We start from the raw sequence: 22,988 nt of genomic DNA, 5'->3' as shown, positions 1-22,988 counted from the left end.
TACACTTCAACTATGAGAGACAAAATGAAAGAAAAAATCCAGAAAATCACATTGTCTGATTTTTAAAGAATTTATTTTATTTCCGCAAATTATGGTGGAAAATAAGTATTTGGTCACCTACAAAAAAGCAAGATTTCTGGCTTCCACAGACCTGTAACTTCTTATTTAAGAGGCTCCTCTGTCCTCCACTTTTTACTTCTATTATTGGCACCTGTTTGAACTTATCAGTATAAAAGACACCTGTCCACAACCTCAAACAGTCAGACTCCAAACTCCACTATGGCCAAGACCCAAGAGCTGTCAAAGGACACCAGAAACAAAATTGTAGACCTGCACCAGGCTGGGAAGACTGAATCTGCAATAGGTAAGCAGCTTGGTGTGAAGAAATCAACTGTGAGAGCAATTATTAGAAAATGGAAGACATACAAGACCACTAATAATCTCCCTCGATCTGGGGCTCCACACAAGATCTCACCCCGTGGGGTCAAAATGATCACAAGAACGGGGAGCAAAAATCCCAGAACCACACAGGGGGACCTAGTGAATGACCTGCAGAGAGCTGGGACCAAAGTAACAAAGGCTACCTTTTTAACACACTTCGCCGCTGGGGACTCAAATCCTGCAGTGCCAGACGTGTCCCCCTGCTTAAGTCAGTACATGTCCGAGCCCGTCTGAAGATTGCTAGAGAGCATTTGGATGATCCAGAAGAGGATTAGGAGAATGTCATATGGTCAGATGAAACTAAAATAAAACTTTTTGGTAAAAACTCAACTTGTCGTGTTTGGAGCAAAAAAAAATGGGGGTGGAAGCATCATGCTTTGGGCCTGTTTTTCTGCCAAGGAACCAGGACGACTGATCTGTGTAAAGGAAAAAATTAATGGGGCCATGTATCGTGAGATTTTGAGCGTAAACCTCCTTCCATCAGCAAGGGCATTGAAGATGAAACGTGGCTGGGTCTTTCAGCATGACAATGATCCCAAACACACCGCCCGGGCAATGAAGGAATGGCTTCGTAAGAAGCATTTCAAGGTCCTGGAGTGGCCTAGCCAGTCTCCAGATCTCAACCCCATAGAAAATCTTTGGAGGGAGTTGAAAATCCGTGCTGCCCAGCAACAACCCCAAACATCACTGCTCTAGAGGAGATCTGCATGAAGGAATGGGCCAAACTACCAGCAACAGTGTGTAAAAACCTTGTGGAGACTTACAGAAAACGTTTAATCTCTGTCATTGCCAACAAAGGGTATATAAAAGAGTATTGAAATGAACTTTTGTTATTGACCAAATACTTATTTTCCACCATAAGTTGCAAATAAATTACAGGCCTTTCTCATATTTTTAAGTGGGAGAACTTGCACAATTGGTGACTGACTAAATACGTTTTTGCCCCACTGTAACTAATAAGAACAAAGATGAATCGATTCAGTAATAAAGCTATTGTTCATTGTTCATTCATGTTAGTTAATACATTGTCATGAATGTCGAATGTCTATAATTACAAGGTTATATATTTTTGCCATATCTGAAATCTGAAAAGTCTATACACCTGAGGTATGCTAACTTATGTATTTACATATGCTTTAAGCTGCTAAGATTGGGGAAGGCATTTTACCAACTCTCTCACGAGAGAGCCCAGAATATGTTCTCTTCACTGACAGTGAACTACAACCTGTGTTGTAAAACATAGTTTTTTGGAAAAAAGGGTAAATTACCCTTTAAAAAGCGCTCTTTTCCCAGCTCATCTGAAATACAATGACAAACATGATAACAACTGCAAGAGCCTCTTTAGATGACTTGTCAAAGCAGGTAGTGGAATACTACCCTTTAATAAAAGAATGCAAACTTTTCCAACATTATTATTTAGTGCTTATAAAAAATGAAAATGTCTTAGTTTTAAGCATGTTTGTCCAGTTTCAAGAAGATTTTAGAGCACACATTTTAGTTTAAATTTTCTAGTTTTAAAACAGTTTTCACTATTTTTTTATTTTTTATTATTCAAATGGAACTAGGCATGAGTGTGTGAGTGCCTTCATTTACTTAAATATTTATAGAAAACATTTTTATTGAGGCAACAGCACACTGTTGCCAACAAGCCCCTAAAGTGACTTTCAAATATCTGAAGTCCCATGAAGACCAAACACCCTCCTTCCAAGAGAGCATGTTAGGAGAGAGAACCTTCATCAGTGGCATGTGACTATGATGCTGATTCCAGTGCATTAACAGTCAATCTGTCACCACCTTCAAAATCACACTGATGAAGCATGTAAGTATATTAAAATTTACTTTGAAATGTACTAGTATTTGCAGTAATATTAACATAATGTTTAGCAATATTGTCCCAAAACACCATGCAACAAAAAAAACGGGAGTAAAACAAAGTGTAGTTTTATTGACTTATAAGATTCAAACAAAGGAAACTATGAAAAGAGAGTGCAGGGAATAAAGAACTTAACTCGAGTGGGTGTAACGAGGAGCACAGAAGCAGTATGAGACCAGGTGATCTAGGGTAAGTGTAGCAAAGAAGCCAAAAAAACTGCATTAACTTATTATGGGAGAGCGTATGAATGCGGGAAGAAGGAACGCCACAACAGGTCAGGTGCAAAGGCTTCACAGCCACTTTTATTTGTTTTTTTTTTTCCCGTGTCTGTCTGCTTAGTGCCCCACGCAGCACGTCACTGACGCGCGCCATCAGCCTCAGCCACCCCCCACCACAGTCACGCTCTCCTCCTTAAATGCACCCTCCGATCACTGGAAAAGAAAGAATAATTATTAGGTCACATTAACTTCAGGTGAGGCAATCCCCTGCCTATCTGCTCCCGGCCCCGCCCTCCATTTTACAAACCGCCGCTCGGCCACGCCCCCGCTGCCACGCTCATCTATTAGACATGAAGTTCCTGCCCAGAAGAAATTTCATTTACTCTGATGTTTTGAGGAGCAAGACAGACCAACAAAAAATTTTACAGGCATACTCCTGCTTTAAAGAATTAGACCATGTGGGTACACTGAAGCATAGATTGATGTAAAACATATCCCATATCCTTTGCCTAAATGAAGACATACAAGTTGATGAGTCTTTATAATAACATTAAATAATTAATATTCAGGCAATGGATAAACTGTGGGGAATCATTGAGCCAAACAATTGACAATAAATTTTTGAGGTGAAGGGCAGGTGGGAGACCTTCCACTCCACGGTAAAAAAAATTTGTGAAGTAATGCAGAAAGCCATGAAGCCTCCAAAGACATTAAATGGAGGTAAAGCTTTATTTCATTGATTGATTCTGTATAAATAAAGGGTTCTCAACTTTTTTTTTTAAAGCTCCAACCCTAAACAAACATACCTAAACAAGCAAATCAGTGTCTTCAGGTCTTACTAGAAAGCTACAGTCTAGTGAGTTTAATTAATGTTGGAGATAAAATCTGAGGCATCACACATGTACTTAAATTCTGTATTTTTATATTTGGTTTTCATCCCTCAGAGAATCACAATACCTACATCTACCGGCACATATTTTCCAGTCCTGTCTTGCTGGTTGGTGAGGAGAACTGCATGATGGCTGTAGGTACCAGTTGTAACATTTCACAAAGACTTGGTCCATGAGGGGCCTATCTACCTCCTGGCCTATTACTATGCATTTCATCTCACATACCCAAATTGTATTGCAACACTCCTGTCTGTGTTGCAAACAGAAGTTCTAAGAGATGCCATCCAAGAGCAGGATGCAACCCCCTCGTACAAAAATGCCATTCATAAATGGAGAATGTTTGTTGACTAATTATTGTTTCAGCTTAAATAGTGTCACTGTGAAATAGAAAAGATGTGTGAGACGTACAGTATATGTAGCTTGTGACTTATGACATAGATGCACATTGGCTGATAGGAAATGTAGGGCATTAGTCCAAGACAGTAATCCTGACACCTGAATATGCTTGAATTCTGCAACATATTATGGCGGCTTGGATTGCATTCTTTGTCAAGAAGAATACAAAATTATATATATATATATATATATATATATATATATATATATATATATATATATATATATATATATATATATATATATATATACATACATATATATATATATATATATATATATATATATAGCTTGCAGCTATATTTAGGGGTCATGAGCCAAAGGTGCATAGACACTCACTGCATTTAATTGAGAAAAAGAAACAAAAAAAGAAACAAATAGCCAAAAGCTGTAAGCTGTGCTTGCGACACTGATTGAACATTGTATCAGTAGCCATTGCACCAGTTTTGGGCTCTGCCCATAAGTGACAACAAAGCTGCTAAACAAGAAGGGACGTGTCTTGACACCAGCTTGATAAACAACATAAATGGTTGTGCAAAAATATTTGGCATTTTAAAACTAGGGAGCATGACATGGCACTTGACATGACACTTTTAATCAGCTTGAGACAGCTTTTGCTATTTAGTTGGCTCCGTTTGGCAAATTTGCATTTCTGTTTTAATCTGATTTCTGACATAATGCTGAGTCATGTCAATGCAAAAAAACCTGGGCCTTAGAATGATCAATATTAATACAGAAACACATTATAACAGAGCACTACATAACAGACAGTTATGCAGCGAGAATTAATGCCAAAACTAAAGCAAGAAACACAATGAACACAATTCCACAGATTTCCTTTCAAAGATCACAGATCTGTTTACAAATGTGAAATTAAGGCAAATTAGGTTTTTTTTTGTGTGCAAATTCTATGGGAATGAAATTTTAAAAGTATAAATGGTTTATGAAAAAAACTTAATAAATATTTTAAACTATTTTGCACACAAAATAGTCCTGTTTTTCCTGAAAAGCCCATCTTGTAAATGTCCTTATAAATATATATGTACCCAAATTATTTTATTTTTCTGTCAGAAATTGTGGATTTAAAAAACAGCAACTAAATCCACAAGAATATATTTGAGCTTCTGTAGTTTGCTACTTTGCGAGCACCAACGAGTGTGCTCTCTGCTCATCCAATCAAATGATGTGAAAAGCTGACACCATCAAATGCCTGTTAGATGATATAAGCATCTATGAAATAGAAATGCAAGAAATGCTATGAAATGATGATAATAGACTATTGGGAATAATTGAATACATATTCATAGACAAAAATATAAAAAAAATTTACGTTAGTGATTCGTTTAGAGTTTTCCGTGAAGGCAGTCCAACCTTCATACTGAACCAGTCTGTCGTTCCTACTGCACACTTCACTGCTGTCACACTGTCCTCATAAATGTCCTGCACCACCCTCACATACTTCTCTGACACACCTGACTTCCTCATACAATACCACAACTCCTCCCTTGGCACTCTGTTGTACGCTTTCTCTAAATCCACAAATACACAATGCAATTCCTTCTGTCCCTCTCTATACTTCTCCATCAAAGCAAAGATGGTCAACCTCTTCTCTCAGCCTGGCTTCTACTACTCTTTCCCATAACTTCATGGTGTGACTGATCAATTTAATTCCCCTGTAGTTACTGCAGGTCTGCACATCTCCCTTGTGCTTAAAGATTGGTACCAGGACACTCCTTCTCCATTCCTCAGGCATCCTCTTACATCTCAGAATCTTGTTAAACAATCTGGTTAAAAACTCCACTGCCATCTTTTCTAAACATCTCCATGCTTCTACAGGTATGTCATCTGGTCCAACCGACTTTCCACTCTTCATCCTCTTAATCGCTGCTCTCACTTCCTCTTTACTAATCCTATTCACATCCTGCTTCACCAACTCCACATCATCCAACCTTCTCTCCCTCTGATTTTCCTCATTCATCAGCTGCTCAAAATACTCCCTCCATCTTCTCAACACACTTTCCTCGCTAGTCAACACATTTCCATCTCCATCCTTTACTGCTCTAACCTGCAGCACATTCTTCCCAGCTCGGTCCCTCTGCCTGGCCAATCGAGACAAATACTTTTCTCCTCCCTTAGTGTCCAACCTCTCATACAGTTTCTCGTATGCCTTTACCTTGGCTTTCGCCACATCCCTCTTTACCGGCTGCCGCATCTTATGATCATCCTTCTTTTTTTAAAATACGTATTCACCACTGCCATTTCCCTCCTTTTAGCAAAATCTACCACCATCTGCCCTTCTACATTCCTCTCCTTAAAACCATACCTACCCATTACCTCCTCATCACCTCTGTTCCCTTCACCTACATGCCCATTAAAGTCTGCCCCAATCACCAATCGTTCTTTTCTAGGTACACCATCTACCACTTCATCTAATTCACTCCAGAATCTTTCCTTCTCCTCCATTTCACAGCCGACTTGTGGAGCATAGGCACTGATGACATTTATCATCATCCCTTCAACTTCCAGCTTCACATTCGTCACCCTATCAGACACTCTCTGCACCTCCACTACACTCTTACTGTACTCTTCCTTCAGAATCACCCCTACACCATTTCTCTTTCCATCAACACCATGATAGAACAGTTTAAACCCACCTCCAATGTTCCTGGCCTTACTGCCTTTCCACTTGGTCTCCTGAACACACAACATATCTACCTTTCTCCTCTCCATCATATCGGCTATCTCTCTCCCTTTACCAGTCTGGTACCAACATTTAAAGTACCAACCTGAACCTCCACTCTCCTACACTTCTCCTTTTCCTGCTGTCTCTGTAGACGTCTTCCTCCTCTCCCTCTCCTCCTTCGGCCAACAGAAGCCCAATTTCCACCAGTACCCTGTTGGCTAACAATACCTGTGGCGGTCGTTGATAACCCGGGCCTCGACCGATCCAGTATGAAATTTTTATTTGTGATCCACATATTCAATTTGGCACATGTTTTATGCTGGATGCCCTTCCTAACGCAACCCTCCCCATTTAAGAGTGCACTGACTTGTGCCTCCCTAATGGTTGGGTTGTGTACCTGTACAATGCAATGACAATAAAGTTGTATCTATCTATATAATGAGTTTCACTTTTTGTATTGAATTACTAAAATAAATAAACTTTTTAATGATATTCTAATTTATTGAGATGCACCTGTATGCAGGAAGTGCAGCTGTGCTTGCAGTAAAAGGAGAGTTGATGAATTGTGTTCATTGGGTTGCATGCTTTATCTGTGAAATGCACAGCCCACCACCGAGTTTTACAATGTGATTTCAAAGTAATCGATCTTCAGAATTGCTGGATAATTGTGCCAAAGCAGCACAAATTGAATCAAAATTACATTTCGTTTTCGCGGACGTTAAGACCCACTAATATCAGTTCATCGTTATCTAAACCATGCTCACAAGGAAAAGAAAATTATTTTTTAAGGGAAACAACTTGAACGATTTTTAGTTTGTAGACTAACAAAGCTTTTGTTTTGAAATGGTGTGACGACCGGAAGAGAGACTCTTAGATTTAGAACGTACAAAATAAAACAGAAATATCGGATTAGAGTTCACATTGTTCCGATGCGAATCAATAAAAAGTTAAGGGAAAGACGACAGGCTTTTTGGAAATGTCCTATACAGTAGGTTCAGTTTTATATAAATATATATATAAAAAATCTACAGAAGTGTTAAAGCTTTTGCGTTAGCCTTAAATCGGTTAACAAAAATATAGAAGTGGCAGCGAGAAGCTCCACAAATTTAATCTTAAATTGTGAGAAATACACAATATAATACCGTATAGTTCTGGTTCAGGTGTTTCAGAGGGCGTGAAGAAGACGGCGGGTCGCAAGGTACATACACACTGCTCTGTTCGGAGTATAGGAATAAAACTGAATGGGAACCGTTATCTATCGAATTTACCCAGTGCTAATTTACCCAGTACACGCTGACCTTTTCGATACGGACTATACTATGTTGGATGTTGTGTTGTTTGGGACATGTTTACTATAAGACTGGGGAAATAACACGGACATCTTCTGTCGAATTCTTCTGTCAATTTGTTGCGCCCGTTTGTATGTATGTATGGATGGATGGATGGATGGATGTGTGTATGTGTGTGTGTGCGCGTCTTCGTCTCTCAAACGACGCACGTTTTAACACCAGCTGAAGCAGCGTGTAGCATCTTATTTTAAAATCAGTCTGGAGGATCCTGTGTGTCCCAGAAGAATCCCGTGGAAAAGATGTTACCGTCTTAGATTATTGGCCTGCTTCAAGCTCAGCAGAACTACAGCACAGTGCAAAGGTTTTTGGCACTTGTAAAAAAATGCTGTAAAGTGAAACTCCTTAAAGTAAATGAACAGATTAAAAAAATCTAAATTAAATTAATATTTGGTTTTGAGCACCAATTGGCTTTCAGTTCTTTCTTCTGCACACTGTGTACCAGTGGCGGGTCGTGCATTTGGTACCTAGGCCTTCAGTGGGAACTTACCCAACTTAATCCACCTCTTAATACAACCACTATGAAGTCGCAATTATAGAAACTATTAATACTATACAAAAACGCAATATAACAACACGTGGCATTACAGAGAGAGAGGCATTTCACATATGGAGGTTGAATACCATTTTAATAAAGCAAGAAACTCAGTTAAGACTCCAGACCTCTACACTACAACTGCAACTGTGCACCTACATCATCTGGAGCAGCTCAGAATCAGTATTTGTCTATAACATGACAAAAACATAAAAAATGTAAATAAAATACAACCTACTCACCAGAGATGCAGACTCATAATTTGCACCGTTACTCAGAGGCCGTAATCCAGTGGTACCGCTCGTATTCACTGGTCTGGTAGTGGTGAACAAACCCTTTCCCCGGCTGAGACAAGCTAGCTAGCTTCGGGGTTGGCCGACCTCGTCTCATGATGTCTAGCTTTTCTTGAAAATGTATTGTTGAGTTTGTCCATGACCAAATCAATTACTCTTCTTCTGTAGGCATAAAAAAGTCTAACTCTGATGTATTAATGTGTGCAGAGCGCTACACACTTGTGGTGTCCCCGTCAAACTTGGCTGTGTCAGTTTCCCTCTGACCAACCAATCAGAGGACGGAAAAATGCTTACACTATTCTAGGCCAGCTAGCTGGCCCTGTGAGGCAAATATGAAATCTGATTGGTTAAAGAAACAGACCAGTTGCTAATATTCTCTATGGCCAAAAGAGTCAGCAGTATTAACTTTGCAGGCCCTGGGCACATTAGGTTGACATGGCAATATATAGAGGCTGAAATCTGATTGGACAAAAAATCTAACATACACGTACTGGTAGCAGCGCAGCCAAGAGAAACGCTATGAAATGAAGAAAATAAACTGTTGGAAAAAATTTCTAAAATTTCATGGAACAAATATTAGAATTTAGGTTGCAAATGTAGGTCAGCGCTTCTGATAGAAGGCTTTGCTGGCTCTGACCACCTGCCACTGCTGTACACTTGCACAAAGTCATGGATCTTGTAGGATCAGAGTCATGTGTATGATTAAAAACTGTACCAAGTATGTGCTAATAATGATCACTTTCAAATATAGGTTGAAACACAGTCATTACATGTGCTAAGGAACAGCCAAACTCTGCTACTAACTATTTACTGTCTGGAGAATTCTGTAGAAATAAGGCTAAACAACTTAACCATGCACAAAAACATAGGAACTGAATGCAGATTAATGGTGTCCTCAATGCTGAAAATTACAGGCAGATATGTATCCATCATGCAGTACCATCAGGAAGGCATCTGATTAGCCCCATATTTATTCTGCAGCTGGACCCCAAATGTACATCCAATTTCATTAAGAACTACCTTGAGCATGGAGACAAGCAAAGATGTAAAAGTCCTGGGAATATGTTCGGTGTAGAGAAAAACAAGGAGTCCTGGAAGTAATAGTTTGGCCCTCACAGAGTTTTGATCTCAACAATATTGAGTCTGTCTGGGATCATATGAAGAAAAAAAAGATTTTTTTTCAGCCTACATCCACAGAAGATCTCTGGTTAGTTATTTAAGGTGTTTGGAACAACCTCCCTGCCAAGTTCCTTTTTTACAGGCAAAGGGTGGTCACACTAAATATTGATTTGATTTGGATTTTTCTTCTTTTTGTTCAATTTCGATAGTTAAGTGAAAAAAAAAAAAACTATTAACACTTCTAATGCTGAAAGCACTCTTACTTTCACACCTGCCTAAAACATTTGCACAGTAGTGTATTGCTGTGGTAAATTATCTGCAATTGCTAAAAATTGTTAATATCCTTTTACACACATTTAAAAACCCGAAAATCCTATTTTTTTTTTCTTGCAGGTTGAACCCAACTATTGCCAAAACTGTTCTAATTAAAGGGTCAAGCTTCCTATGGTTTCTATTTATTGAAAGCAAGATCTCCACTTGTGTTTTCCCTTGAATGTATCCACAAGGATCCTGCCAAGACAGATCCTTCCAAAGGTCGCAAAGCACATCAGGATTTCAGGGCATTGATTTCAGACCTCTTTTGCGTCATGCTGTAGACTATGTGTAAGAAAGGATTCCTATTCAGTTGCATTTCTACGCTTTACCACTAGAGGCAGACAAACAGTTTACCAAGCATGACAAGTTACCTATGACATCACAGTGCACCGTTCTCCATCAAGAGTATAAAAGGCAAGAACAGCGGTCAGCATCAACCAGTGGCTGTTCGACATCGTGCAATCTGTCATTCAGCAGTCGCCTTTCAGATGCATTCAGATGCATACAGCATCACGCAACCTACCGAACAGCAGCTAACAGAAGACACCAAGAATCACCTCATATATGATCAATTCTCTATCCAGTTAAGTTGAGTGTTTTGAATCCTGTACCGTGTTTTTATTGACACGCTGACTAAGACCATGAGCATTGGGGGGACCAAGCTTCAGTTGGTCACTGGCCAGATGAAGAAATCAGTGCCAGTATGTCGTTTGCTTTCAGGGTAAGCAGTGTAGAAACCGCAATGACTTTTACATCACATGCTGACCTAGGGCAATACACGCAGCAGAGAAACAGCTTATAGTAGGCTTGTTGGCTTGCCGAAACCTTTTTAGGCATAAAGATATAAATATTTGTAAATATTTTAACTGCACTAAGAAAAAATACATATCATAATATAATATATAAAATATAAGTTTAATGAATATTAAAGTTTAAATTTTTTATATTTTTAAGTGCTTATAAGTCCATAATGCGCTTTTCAACATTTTACTATCATGTAGAAAATAAATAACATTTAACTGACATTAAAAGTTGTAAAATGTAAATATTGGAGATATTTGTTAATCTAATCTATTAATTTTAATTTTTTTTTGTTTTAGCTTGATCAAAACACTTCCCAGTAGTGGGGTTCTGTCATGTGGTGAAAAAATTTATTGTCTGACAGCCTTTTAGGATGCTGCGATATATGATGTGATAAATCAGAAATTAACGTGCAATATGAAATGTTTCTATTTATTTAGAAGTTTTCCAGTTTGTGAATCACTATTCTAATCTCCTGGTGCTGTAGACTAATTGTGCTAATTCTGTGAAATCTCAGCACGCAGTACCCTCCACTCACACAGCATGGCATAGTATTTCAGCTGACTATTTGTAGAAACTAACTGTCTGTGTATAGCTGTGTATTCATGCTAAGGGTGGATTATTTTTATATTCAGTGAAAATAAAGTTTAATTTAGTTTAATCAATTAAATAAATTTTATTTTAGCTGTGCATTTATTTATTTGTTTGGTCAAAGTAAATCTTTATCCTATTACATAACCTAATTTAAACTCAGAAAAAAAAGTTAAATTAAAAAAAACAATTTTTTTTTATTTATTTGTTGGATTGTAGAGCCATGTTGTGGTACATGAAAAGAAATATAGATAAACTTGATAAACCTGTTCATCAAAATTTAACAGATGCTTTTTTTCACATGTTTTTTTTCCAGGAGGAGGATTATTGTACCACTTTTGGTTTTGGGTTTGATTTTAGCTGGCCTAAAAAAAACTCCTATATTCAATACTAATACAAAACCTGTCATGGTTTATGTAGATCCCCATCATCGAGAGGTAATATATTACTTCTTTATTATATTTCCTTTTTTGTGACTTGTGTGATGAGATAAATAGAGATAAATAGGAAATTACATGTTAGAGTTTATGTATGCAACAAAAGGGGTATTCTTTCATGTAATAAACATAGTGAAGCAGTTCCAACATGAGAAGGAAGATAAGGGTTTTAAGAAAAATTTGAATGTAAAACTGGTTCAGACCAGAGCTGATGTCTACTTTAGGGGTATGGCTCTTTTTTGAAAGAAACTCTGTTTTACACCCCCAATTATTTTTATCCTGCATGTCTCACTGTAGAGCAACACTTCAACTATTTAGCCACAAGATTAGTGGTTGGTTAGCAAATTTATTGTTTAGATAGTGGGGACATAGAACAGTTGGTGGAACCTGATAACTGCCAACATTTCTCCAGAATGGGCCACTGTTCAAATAGTGAAACAGTGAACTGCCAAAGTATTTGACGATTAATCAGATTGACATTTAACCAAAAATATATATATATATATATATATATATATATATATATATGACTTTGGCTCAAATTCCTTTGAATTATTAGCATATAAAAATTTTAAATTATTAGACTGGCTGTAACAAGACTCTCTGGTCTGATGAAAACAAGTTTAAAAAGCTTGCCCTCATTTCTAAAGATTATGTTTGGAGAAAATCAGGCAAATACATGAGAAGCTCACAGCCAAGAAAAAAAAACAGGAGTGGCTTATTGACAACTCTGTTAATGTCCTAGAGTGGCCCAGATAGAGCCCTAACTTAAACCCTATTGAACATCTCTGGAGATTTGCACATCTAAATCTTGGGTGTGCAAATCTTGTGGCATCATACCCAAAAAAGACTAGAGGCTGTAATTGTTGCCAAAGGTGCTTCAGCTCTGTACTGAGCAAAGGGTCTGAATAATTATGTACATGTGAGATTTCAGGGTTTTTAAAAAAAAAAAAAAGAAATTTAGACATTTAGAGAATTCTGTTTTTTTTTTTTTTTTTGGCATTATGGGATCCTGAGTGTAAATTATCTAAGGAAAAAAACATTTGAATAATTATAGTATCAGGCTACAACATAACAAAATTGAAAAAAGTGAAGAGGGTCTGAATGCATCGTATAAAATAAAATTCATATGAGAATACTTTATTGAGCCCATAGGAAAATTGTTTGAAAATCTGTGTAACATCCAGAGGGAGGAGTTATATACTTTGTTGACCGCAGGCAGAAATTATCTCCTGTGTCACTCTGTGGTGCATCGTAAGATAATACAGAAAGTTGTGGCTTGGGACAGAAGATATCATTCATAATGATGTCTGAAACATCCGAATAAGGGGGAAACGTGAGATTTCTGTTTTTGGTTGTTGGTGCCAGATGGGCTGGTTAATGCAGTTTAAGCTAAGTATTTCAGAAACTGATGATTTTAATAGGAATTTTTTACAGTATTTAGGACTGAGAGAATCTGTGGGTCAAAACAGCTTATTTAAAAAAAAAAAAAAAAAAAAAAAAAGGTCAAAGAAAATAATCCCTTATTGGTTCTAGCACAGTAATGTGTGTGTGTGTGTGTGTGTGTGTGTGTGTGTGTGTGTGTGTGTGTGTGTCTCTCTCCCCTTTTTATAGCGTGTCCATTCCTTTGTCAGAAATGTGTTAGCCAGAGAATGCAGACCATCTTTTACAAGAAGGAAGATGGAGCAAATGTATATTAAATCAGTGCCTGTGGCTGAGCCCTTCTTACAAAAAAACAGCAATTTAGCAGAACAAATATTTGAGTATTCACCACCATTTGGTTTTCGGAACCTGCAACACAAGCTAAAAAAAGTCCTGGATCTCATACCCATTTCATTGCCAGAGAATACTCGAGGGCATGAGTGCCGTCGATGTGTTGTGGTTGGCAATGGAGGAATACTTAGAGGACTGGAGATTGGACCTCTCCTGGACCAGTTCAATGTAATCATAAGGTAAACCAAATTAAATTGACAAATAAATGTATTTTTGTTCCAAATGACCATAGTAAAGCTTTTAAAAAAAATATATGCATAGTTTCAGCTATTCTTGGGCACTTTATATAATATTAAGGTGCTTTGGGTTAAAGAAGCTGAGCTTAAGCAGGAGAGTATACACCCATCAGGCATAACATTATGACCACTGACAGGTGAAGTAAATAACACTGATTATGTCTTCATTATGGCATCTGTTAGTGGGTGGGATATATTAGGCAGCAAGTAAACATTTTGTCCTCAAAGTTAATGTGTTATAAGAAGGAAAAATGGGCAAGCGTAAGGATTTGAGCGAATTTGGGGGCCAAATTGTGATGGCTAGACGACTGGGTCAGAGTTGCTGGTTGCATCCTGTTAGAGAACCTATGAGCTGTGACTGCTATGAAGCTTTGTGACCACAGTGCAGTATGGTTCTCTTCAGAATGTCTTGATTTTTTTATTTCATTTTGCCATTTTTATTATTTGCAACTGTAGTCATAGGAATATCAGGCTGCTTGAAGATGTTCTTATAGCCTTTACTTTTAAAATGATTATCTATTTAGCACAAACAACTCCATGCTTTCACTGGTCCATGTTCAGTGTGGTGTACACAAAGATGCCAATGAGAGTTCACAATGAGTGATTACCTCTCTAAATTTAAATAGACTAAATGATTGAATGAACCAATGAATGATTTAATAAAAGATTAAAGATGTGTGATGCTAACTAAAGAATACTATTAGTTTGAAGCATCATTATAATCATTTACATTTCTAGGGTACTAACAAATATGTCCATGCACTTTTCATTTGTTTTATTATTTAAGGTAAGAAAAAGTTTTTTTTATTAAATATGGAATAAAAAGCAGTAGAAGCCAAATACTCTAGTTATTTTTGTTTTCAGTTATTAAAGTTGTATGAGAAAAATTGTATGGTATTTTTTCATAGAGGGGAACATTTTTTTTTTATAGATTCTAGAATTCTGTATTGGTTTTGCATTTGGATGCTGAAAATGTTTAATATATGCATACCCATTTTGTAGACTTAATAGTGGCCCAGTGAGAGACTTCAGTAGAGATGTGGGAAACCGCACAACTATCAGGATGAGTTATCCTGAAGGCAGCCCAAAAATATGGGAAGATGTGGACCCCCAGCTTCACTTTGTAGCTGTTATTTACAAATCTGTTGATTTCAACTGGCTTTATGCAATGGTCTCAAAAACAACAATAGTAAGTTGCATTAAGTTTTTCCATATACCTTTCTCTATACAGTCCTGTTCTGCAATAAATTATGCTATGATACATCAATATATAAATACATACATAGGAAAAAATGGTTATACAGCAGGACATTTCCAGTTGATTACAATTGTGTAAAGGCATTTCACATACTGTATGCCAAGAGAAACTAAGACAAGGCATATAAAATACCTATGGATATACAAATACATATGGATATCGCATACCAGATCATGCAACATTAATAAATACAGTGGAACCCGTTTATGTAGCCGGCCTAGGGGACGCCAAAAAGCGTCGAGATAACCGATGATCGAGACAAATAAAAACCAATATGGCGGCAATATATTAACGTGTTTGAAATTTCTTTATGTACATGATGTGCGTTATTAAATGAGAATGTGCATGCACGTGTTTTTGGAGGGTTTTTTTTACACAACAGCGTTGCCGCGATTTGATTGATTGGTCATGCGGATCTAGATAACCTGTAATGCGGATAAGGAGGTGGAAGCCGAAGTAAACGCAAACAAAGTTTATTGAGAATGCTCAGGAGATAATCCACCAATACTTGTAGAGAAGCAGTAATATCCAGTGGTGCGCTCCGGGAGCGCAGTCCACGAAGTTCTGTGAAAGCAGAGACAGTTCGTGTAGAGAATCCACGGATCCACGCTATGGAAAGCGCAGCGCTGGGCAGCAACGGATAAACGTAGTGCAGACAGTGTGAACATGAAAAACAGCAGGATCAGGGTAATCCGGAGTGCCGTTGAGAGAATGCGGAGTCCGAGAAGAAGGGTACGTAGCGGGATACGTATACGCGATTACACAGACCGCCAGGAAGTAACACATACGATCATGCACAAACAATAACGGACCGCGAGTGTGTGGAGGTGAGGGGCTGAGTGAGTGAATGAGAGTCTGGTGTGTGTGTGATCAGCATGACTGCGACGGGTTTGCCCGCACGGGAGAAGAAGCAGGGTGCTTCGGGGAATGCCGCCGCCAAAGGATTCCTGACATAACCGACGTTAAGTGGCAAATTTGCCCCCCCTTATGCTCGAGATATTAGGGTTCGGCGACATAAAAAAATCTACATAACCGATGTAAAATGCTAAGACAAAGCGAGAATTTGGCGGTTCCACTTCAAAAACGTCGACTTAATAGGGTTGGCGAGTTAACCGAGGTCGAGATAAGTGGGTTCAACTGTAAATAAAATAATTATTTATCAATTTAACATACACACATTTCCATGTAAAATAAATGATCTTTAATGTGCAAAAGTGACTAAATGTAAATTGCTAGTGTAATGCTTATATTATCCTAATTCATTTTTAAGCAGGACAGCATATTGCTAGGTTACTGTGACTACCTCACCTTTTCTTCCCAAAACTTCTAATATCCGGTTTTAAAACGGCATTTGTTGGCTCAACCTCCATTTCCTAGACCAAAATATTATAATAAATGACAACAAAATAATTACCAAAGTGTACATTAAGAATTTGCAGTTAGTTATTCTGAAATATTTTGTTCTTTTTTTAGTCACTCTGGGACAAGCTGTTTTTCTGGCAGAAGGTACCTAATAGCATTCCAGTAGATCCTTCAAAGTTTCTTATTCTGAATCCTGAGATCATCAGGGAGACAGCTTTGAATCTCCAATACCCAATTCCAAAACCTCGATACTGGAGCTGGGATCAGGTACATGAGTCCCTTTTATTTGTTCAGAAATATTATGCATTCTTATGTCTCAAGTTTTAGTTGTAAGAGCGTTTAAAGGATTTATAACTCGTGATCATTCGCTACTTAATCGCACATTTCAATCTGTTCTAAATATACCTTAAATAAATTATTTTCAAGTTTTAAATACTCTAATTAACATGGGCATGGACAAATATGGATATATATTAGGGGTGTAACATGTATTCATCCCGATTCGTCACGCCACAGGTGCACAGAAGGGGGCAATGCTAACTATCACAACAGGAAAAAGCAGGAATGGCAACTTCAGACAACACACAAGAGCTCAAAGCTCCCATCAGCTTGTTTTAAATCCATAGTGTGGAAACATTTTGGGTTTCCTGTGAAGTACGGTGGTAAAGGAGAGCGAGTCGTACATAGGACGATAACGGTGTGTCGGTTTTGTAAGGCAGCTGTATGGTACGTGAGTGGAAAATGACCAATATGCTAACGCATATCAGACGACATCACCCAGAAGTGTCAGTCACCTGAGTTAGGCGGAAAAATACTAAAGTAGTGCAACAACTAATCCCTGCAGCTTTTTAATTTTATATATATATATATATATATATATATATATATATATATATATATATATATATATATATATATATACATACATATACATATATATATATATATATATATACATACAGTGAGGAAAATAAGTATTTGAACACCCTGCTATTTTGCAAGTTCTCCCACTTAGAAATCATGGAGGGGTCTGAAATTGTCATCGTAGGTGCATGTCCACTGTGAGAAAAAAAAAAAAAATCCAGAAACCACAATGTATGATTTTTTAACTATTTATTTGTATGATACAGCTGCAAATAAGTATTTGAACACCTGAGAAAGTCAATGTTAATATTTGGTACAGTAGCCTTTGTTTGCAATTACAGAGGTCAAACGTTTCCTGTAGTTTTTCACCAGGTTTGCACACACTGCAGGAGGGATTTTGGCCCACTCCTCCACACAGATCTTCTCTAGATCAGTCAGGGTTCTGGCCTGTCACTGAGAAACACGGAGTTTGAGATCCCTCCAAAGATTCTCTATTGGGTTTAGGTCTGGAGACTGGCTAGGCCACACCAGAACCTTGATATGCTTCTTACAGAGCCACTCCTTGGTTATCCTGGCTGTGTGCTTCGGGTCATTGTCATGTTGGAAGACCCAGCCTCGACCCATCTTCAATGCTCTAACTGAGGGAAGGAGGTTGTTCCCCAAAATCTTGCAATACATGGCCCCGGTCATCCTCTCCTTAATACAGTGCAGTCGCCCTGTCCCATGTGCAGAAAAACACCCCCAAAGCATGATGCTACCACCCCCATGCTTCAAAGTAGGGATGGTGTTCTTGGGATGGTACCCATCATTCTTCTTCCTCCAAACACGTTTAGTGGAATTATGACCCAAAAGTTCTATTTTGGTCTCATCTGACCACATGACTTTCTCCCATGACTCCTCTGGATCATCCAAATGGTCATTGGCAAACTTAAGACGTGCCTGGACATGTGCTGGTTTACGCAGGGGAACCTTCCGTGCCATGCATGATTTCAAACCATGACGTCTTAGTGTATTACCAACAGTAACCTTGGAAATGGTGGTCCCAGCTCTTTTCAGGTCACTGACCAGCTCCTTCCGTGTAGTTTTGGGCTGATTTCTCACCTTCCTTAGGATCATTGAGCCCCAGTCCGAGGGAGATTGACAGTCATGTTTAGCTTCTTCCATTTTCTAATGATTGCTCCAACAGTGGACCTTTTTTCACCAAGCTGCTTGGCAATTTCCCCGTAGCCCTTTCCAGCCTTGTGGAGGTGTACAATTTTGTCTCTAGTGTCTTTGGACAGCTCTTTGGTCTTGGCCATGTTAGTAGTTGGATTCTTACTGATTGTATGGGGTGGACAGGTGTCTTTATGCAGCTAACGACCTCAAACAGTGCATCTAATTTAGGATAATAAATGTAGTGGAGGTGGACATTTTAAAGGCAGACTAACAGGTCTTTGAGGGTTAGAATTCTAGCTGATAGACAGGTGTTCAAATACTTATTTGCAGCTGTATCATACAAATAAATAGTTTAAAAATCATATATTGTGATTACCGGATTTTATTTTTTAGATTATGTCTCTCACAGTGGACATGCACCTACGATGACAATTTCAGACCCCTCCATGATTTCTAAGTGGGAGAACTTGCAAAATAGCAGGGTGTTCAAATATTATTTTCCTCACTATACACACTATTAATAATAATAATAATATTAATAATAATTATTGCTGTATGAGTTATTTTCAGAGAAGGTTCTATCTTTTATGGTGTAACAGATCTATATATCCTGATGTCTTATATATTCATCTTTTGATCTCAAACCCAACTGTTTTCAGTTTACAGCAGTGTAGTATTTGTGACTTAAAACCATATAAATATTCTTGCATTAACTTCCCAATTGAGTGGGAAGTGTTTTGTTATAGGAATATAATCAACAAAATGGTGTTGAGATAGGGCTTGATGTGAAGCAATGTACCATGGTTTACACTTGATGCATAAAACTTCAAACATTTAGTACTGTGATCAGAATTGTTTGCACACTTCGAGCAATTGAATGGTTAAATGTGACCTTCATTTAATGGCATTTCGGACCTAAAACATGCCTGTCCATGTGGTTTTCCAACTAAAGAAAAATGTTTTGCAGTTCATGCACACTGATGTTGAACATACTGGCAAGCTCTTTCACCTTAGCTTGTTTGGAAGTGAAGTTCAGTAACATTTAAAAATATTATAAACAAAAAACGTCTTCAGTATTTTTAGGCAGGACACATATGGTGGTTGTCTTAACGTGCACATCTAGTCTTAGGAATAAGTTGACATCTGCTAACAGATCAGCACAAATACATCCACTGCTTAAAACTTGCTTTCCCAAGGTAATGAAAGCTAAGGGAACTTTCCACCAAGCTTCTTTTTCTGCGCTTCAAACTGTACATAGAACTTTTTTAGTGAATTTGGAAGTGGGGAAATTTATTAAACTATAATTTATTTTATAATTGGCACATTAGCTGTAAGATGTCTAATATGCTCAGATCAATTGTGTAGGCTATGCATTTATTAGATTTGATAATGTTTTAAGGATAACGCTTTTCATACATTTAGAGAAACACATCAGTCAATAAACACAGAGAAAACTGTGATGCCTCATGTCTTTTGATGGAATTGTTGGTGTACTAATAAGATCCTTATTTTTTCTCATGAACTGTTTTCGTGTCTAGAACATTCCAACTTTAGGAGTATCCGCTGTTAACCTGGCAACCTATTTGTGTGATGAAGTCAGTCTAGCAGGCTTTGGCTACAACCTTAGCCTAAAGGAGACACCACTGCACTACTATGACAACCTACCTATGTCTGCAATGCTGAAGCAACACATGCACAACGTAGACCAAGAGACAGTTTTTCTCCAGAAACTGGTTGCAAATGGCAGCATTTTGGACCTTACAGGGGGGGTACATTGCAGTTTCTGTTCAAAATAATTCTCTATGCTATTGCTTTAAATATTTTGATGACTAAAAGTCAGGACTCAGTGTTTTCATTGTGTTTATTACATGTTACAATGTAATTTTGCTTAGTATTTTACATACACAGCTGTCAAAGGTCATTATGATACACTAATGGCAACAATATATATATATATATTCATTCATTAATTTTCTCCCGCTTATCCGTAATTCGGGTCGCGGGGGCAGCAGTCTAAGCAGGCCCCCGCCTTCGACTGCTGCCCAATCCTCACAGCACCGTCCCTTACGGTCCCTCCTGCAGGTGGTGAGCCCACTGGAAGGCGGCCCCACGTCACGGACCTTGATATTTCCCTCGTAAGGGACCCCCGGAGCATAGAGGGTTAAGGGCCTTGCTCAAGGGCCCAAGAGTGGCAGCCTGGCGATACCGGGGCTCGAACCCCAGACCTTCCGATCGGCAACCCAGCGTCCCAACCGCTGGAGCCACCACTCCCCCCTATATATATATATATGTGTGTGTGTGTGTGTGTGTGTGTGTGTGTTTTAATTTATTTTACACTGCTATATTAATCCTCATCTTTATACACACACACACACACACAGAATTTTTAATAAAAGCAATACATCTAGATTGTTTTTTTTGTTTTTTTTTTTTATAAGGTTTTTAACATTTTAATACTAAACTGCTAAAACTTATTTAATAAATGTATCTAGTGTGTTTACTCCTATATCATACTGTCCAGTAATATCGCTATATATATATATATATATATATATATATATATATATATATATATATATATATATATATATATATATATATATATATATAGCGATATATATATATATATATATATATATATATATATATATATATATATATATATATATATATATATATATATACATACACACATATATATACAGTGTTGTGCTCGTTACTTTGTTGATTACTTACACCAAAAAGTAATGCGTTACTGTTAAAAGTAACTTTTTAGTTACTTTTTTAAAGAACGTTCTTTAATGTTCCCATTAATGCCCTTTTATGCGTTATGGTTTATACAAACACAAAACTGACTTAAACACAAAGTAATTTTTAAACACTATTTTATTGAAGTCAGACCTGCACAAACTGAATATATCACAAGGATTTCTGAAATAAATAACAAAACAAGCTGAATAATATATTCACAATCAAAAACTAAAGTGGCTTCTGCTGTTGTGTTGAGCTTTTGAAAATGTTCCTTTCACAGCTGAAGTATGAAAACTATCAACAACGTAGAACAGAACACCGGGTTAGCTACTAGCTTCTAGCATGGAGTTCCTAGAGGAGCTTCAACAGATTGGAGTTGCTGTTTATCGCAGTAGATACGAGCTTCGAACCAAAAAGACACAGCTTATATTTGACTTAAAAGTTTTTGTCTTTATACTCAACTAAAGTGAAATAATTAGCATATTTCCACTTTGAGAAACTCGCCTTGCTCTCGCCTCGACTCGCCATTACTGCCGCACAGACCTAATAAAAACGGAGACACGCCCACAGTGCGTCTTCTTTGCGTATACAGAGGGTAATCCACCAATCCTACAACGCGTCTTCTTCGTGTTTACAGTGGTTTTTCCACCAATCCTACAATGCGATGCTGCTGTAATCAAGTTAGGCTGTAGTCTACACTTCAGCCGAAATTAATTAATTTATAAAAGTAACGGGTAACGCACCATACGGTAACGGTAACGAAGGTACTTTATTTTTTAAAAGTAACGCGTTACAGTATTAGTTACTGTAAAAAGTAACGCGTTACCGGTAACGCGTTACTGCCCAACACTATATATATATATATATATATATATATATATATATACAAACCCGATTCCAAAAAAGTTGGGACACTGTACAAATTGTGAATAAAAAAGAAATGCAATAATTTACAAATCTCATAAACTTATATTTTATTCACAATAGAATATAGATAACATATCAAAAAGTGAGACATTTTGAAATGTCATGCCAAATATTGGCTCATTTTGTATTTCATGAGAGCTACACATTCCAAAAAAGTCGGTACAGGTAGCAATACGAGGCCGGAAAATTTAAATGTACCTATAAGGAACAGCTGGAGGAACAATTTTAAACTTATTAGGTCAATTGGCAACATGATTAGTATAAAAAGAGCCCCTCCAAATGGCAGTGTCTCTCAGAAGTCAAGATGGGCAGAGGATCACCAATTCCACCAATGCTAAAATAGTGGAGCAATATCAGAGGAGTTTCTAAGAAAAAAATTGCAAAGAGTTTGAAGTTTTCATCATCTACAGTGCATAATATCATCCAAAGATTCAGAGAATCTGGAACAATCTCTGTGCATAAGGGTCAAGGCCGGAAAACCATACTGGATGCCCATGATCTTTGGGCCCTTAGACGGCACTGCATCACATACAGGAATGCTACTGTAATGAAAATCACAACATGGGCTCAGGAATACTTCCAGAAAACACTGTTCGGTGAACACAATCCACCGTGCCATTTGCCATTGGCGGCTAAAACTCTATAGGTCAAAAGAGAAGCCATATCTAAACATAGTTTGAAATTCTTTTTTGGAAAACTGGGATGCCATGTCATCCGGACTAAA

The 22,988-nt window shown here is 37.7% G+C and overlaps 3 protein-coding genes across 6 annotated transcripts in view; 2 read left to right on the top strand and 1 right to left on the bottom strand.

The window, feature by feature from the left end:
* Positions 1–7,694, bottom strand: part of csnk1a1 (casein kinase 1, alpha 1) — a gene marked incomplete at its 3' end in the record, with an annotated part of 65,114 nt that extends 57,420 nt beyond the window's left edge. The window contains exon 1 of the mRNA XM_083560412.1: positions 7,644–7,694. The remainder of the gene's footprint in view (positions 1–7,643) is intronic.
* Positions 1–22,988, top strand: part of LOC310736655 (uncharacterized protein) — a 117,200-nt gene that overhangs the window by 25,250 nt on the left and 68,962 nt on the right. The gene's annotated exons all lie outside the window — the stretch shown is intronic.
* st3gal5 (ST3 beta-galactoside alpha-2,3-sialyltransferase 5) lies at positions 7,349–20,421 on the top strand. Of its 4 annotated transcripts, XM_083560406.1 has the most exons (8): positions 7,365–7,489; positions 7,662–7,699; positions 10,188–10,830; positions 11,818–11,938; positions 13,553–13,890; positions 14,950–15,136; positions 16,679–16,834; positions 20,125–20,421. In XM_083560406.1, the coding sequence occupies exons 3-8, from the start codon at positions 10,751–10,753 to the stop codon at positions 20,380–20,382; spliced, it is 1,140 nt and encodes a 379-aa protein (XP_083416532.1). In that variant the 5' UTR covers positions 7,365–7,489; positions 7,662–7,699; positions 10,188–10,750; the 3' UTR covers positions 20,383–20,421. The 4 variants fall into 4 exon arrangements, with proteins under 4 accessions (XP_083416531.1, XP_083416534.1, XP_083416532.1 ...); XM_083560405.1 differs by lacking the exon at positions 7,662–7,699 and having other exon boundaries at positions 7,349–7,489; XM_083560407.1 differs by lacking the exon at positions 10,188–10,830.

The sequence above is a fragment of the Silurus aristotelis genome, assembly GCF_946808225.1.
Source record: "Silurus aristotelis genome assembly, chromosome: 14".
Classification (NCBI taxonomy): domain Eukaryota; kingdom Metazoa; phylum Chordata; class Actinopteri; order Siluriformes; family Siluridae; genus Silurus; species Silurus aristotelis.
Note: the sequence above shows the minus strand (reverse complement) of the source record. Positions and strands in the feature narration are given on the sequence as shown.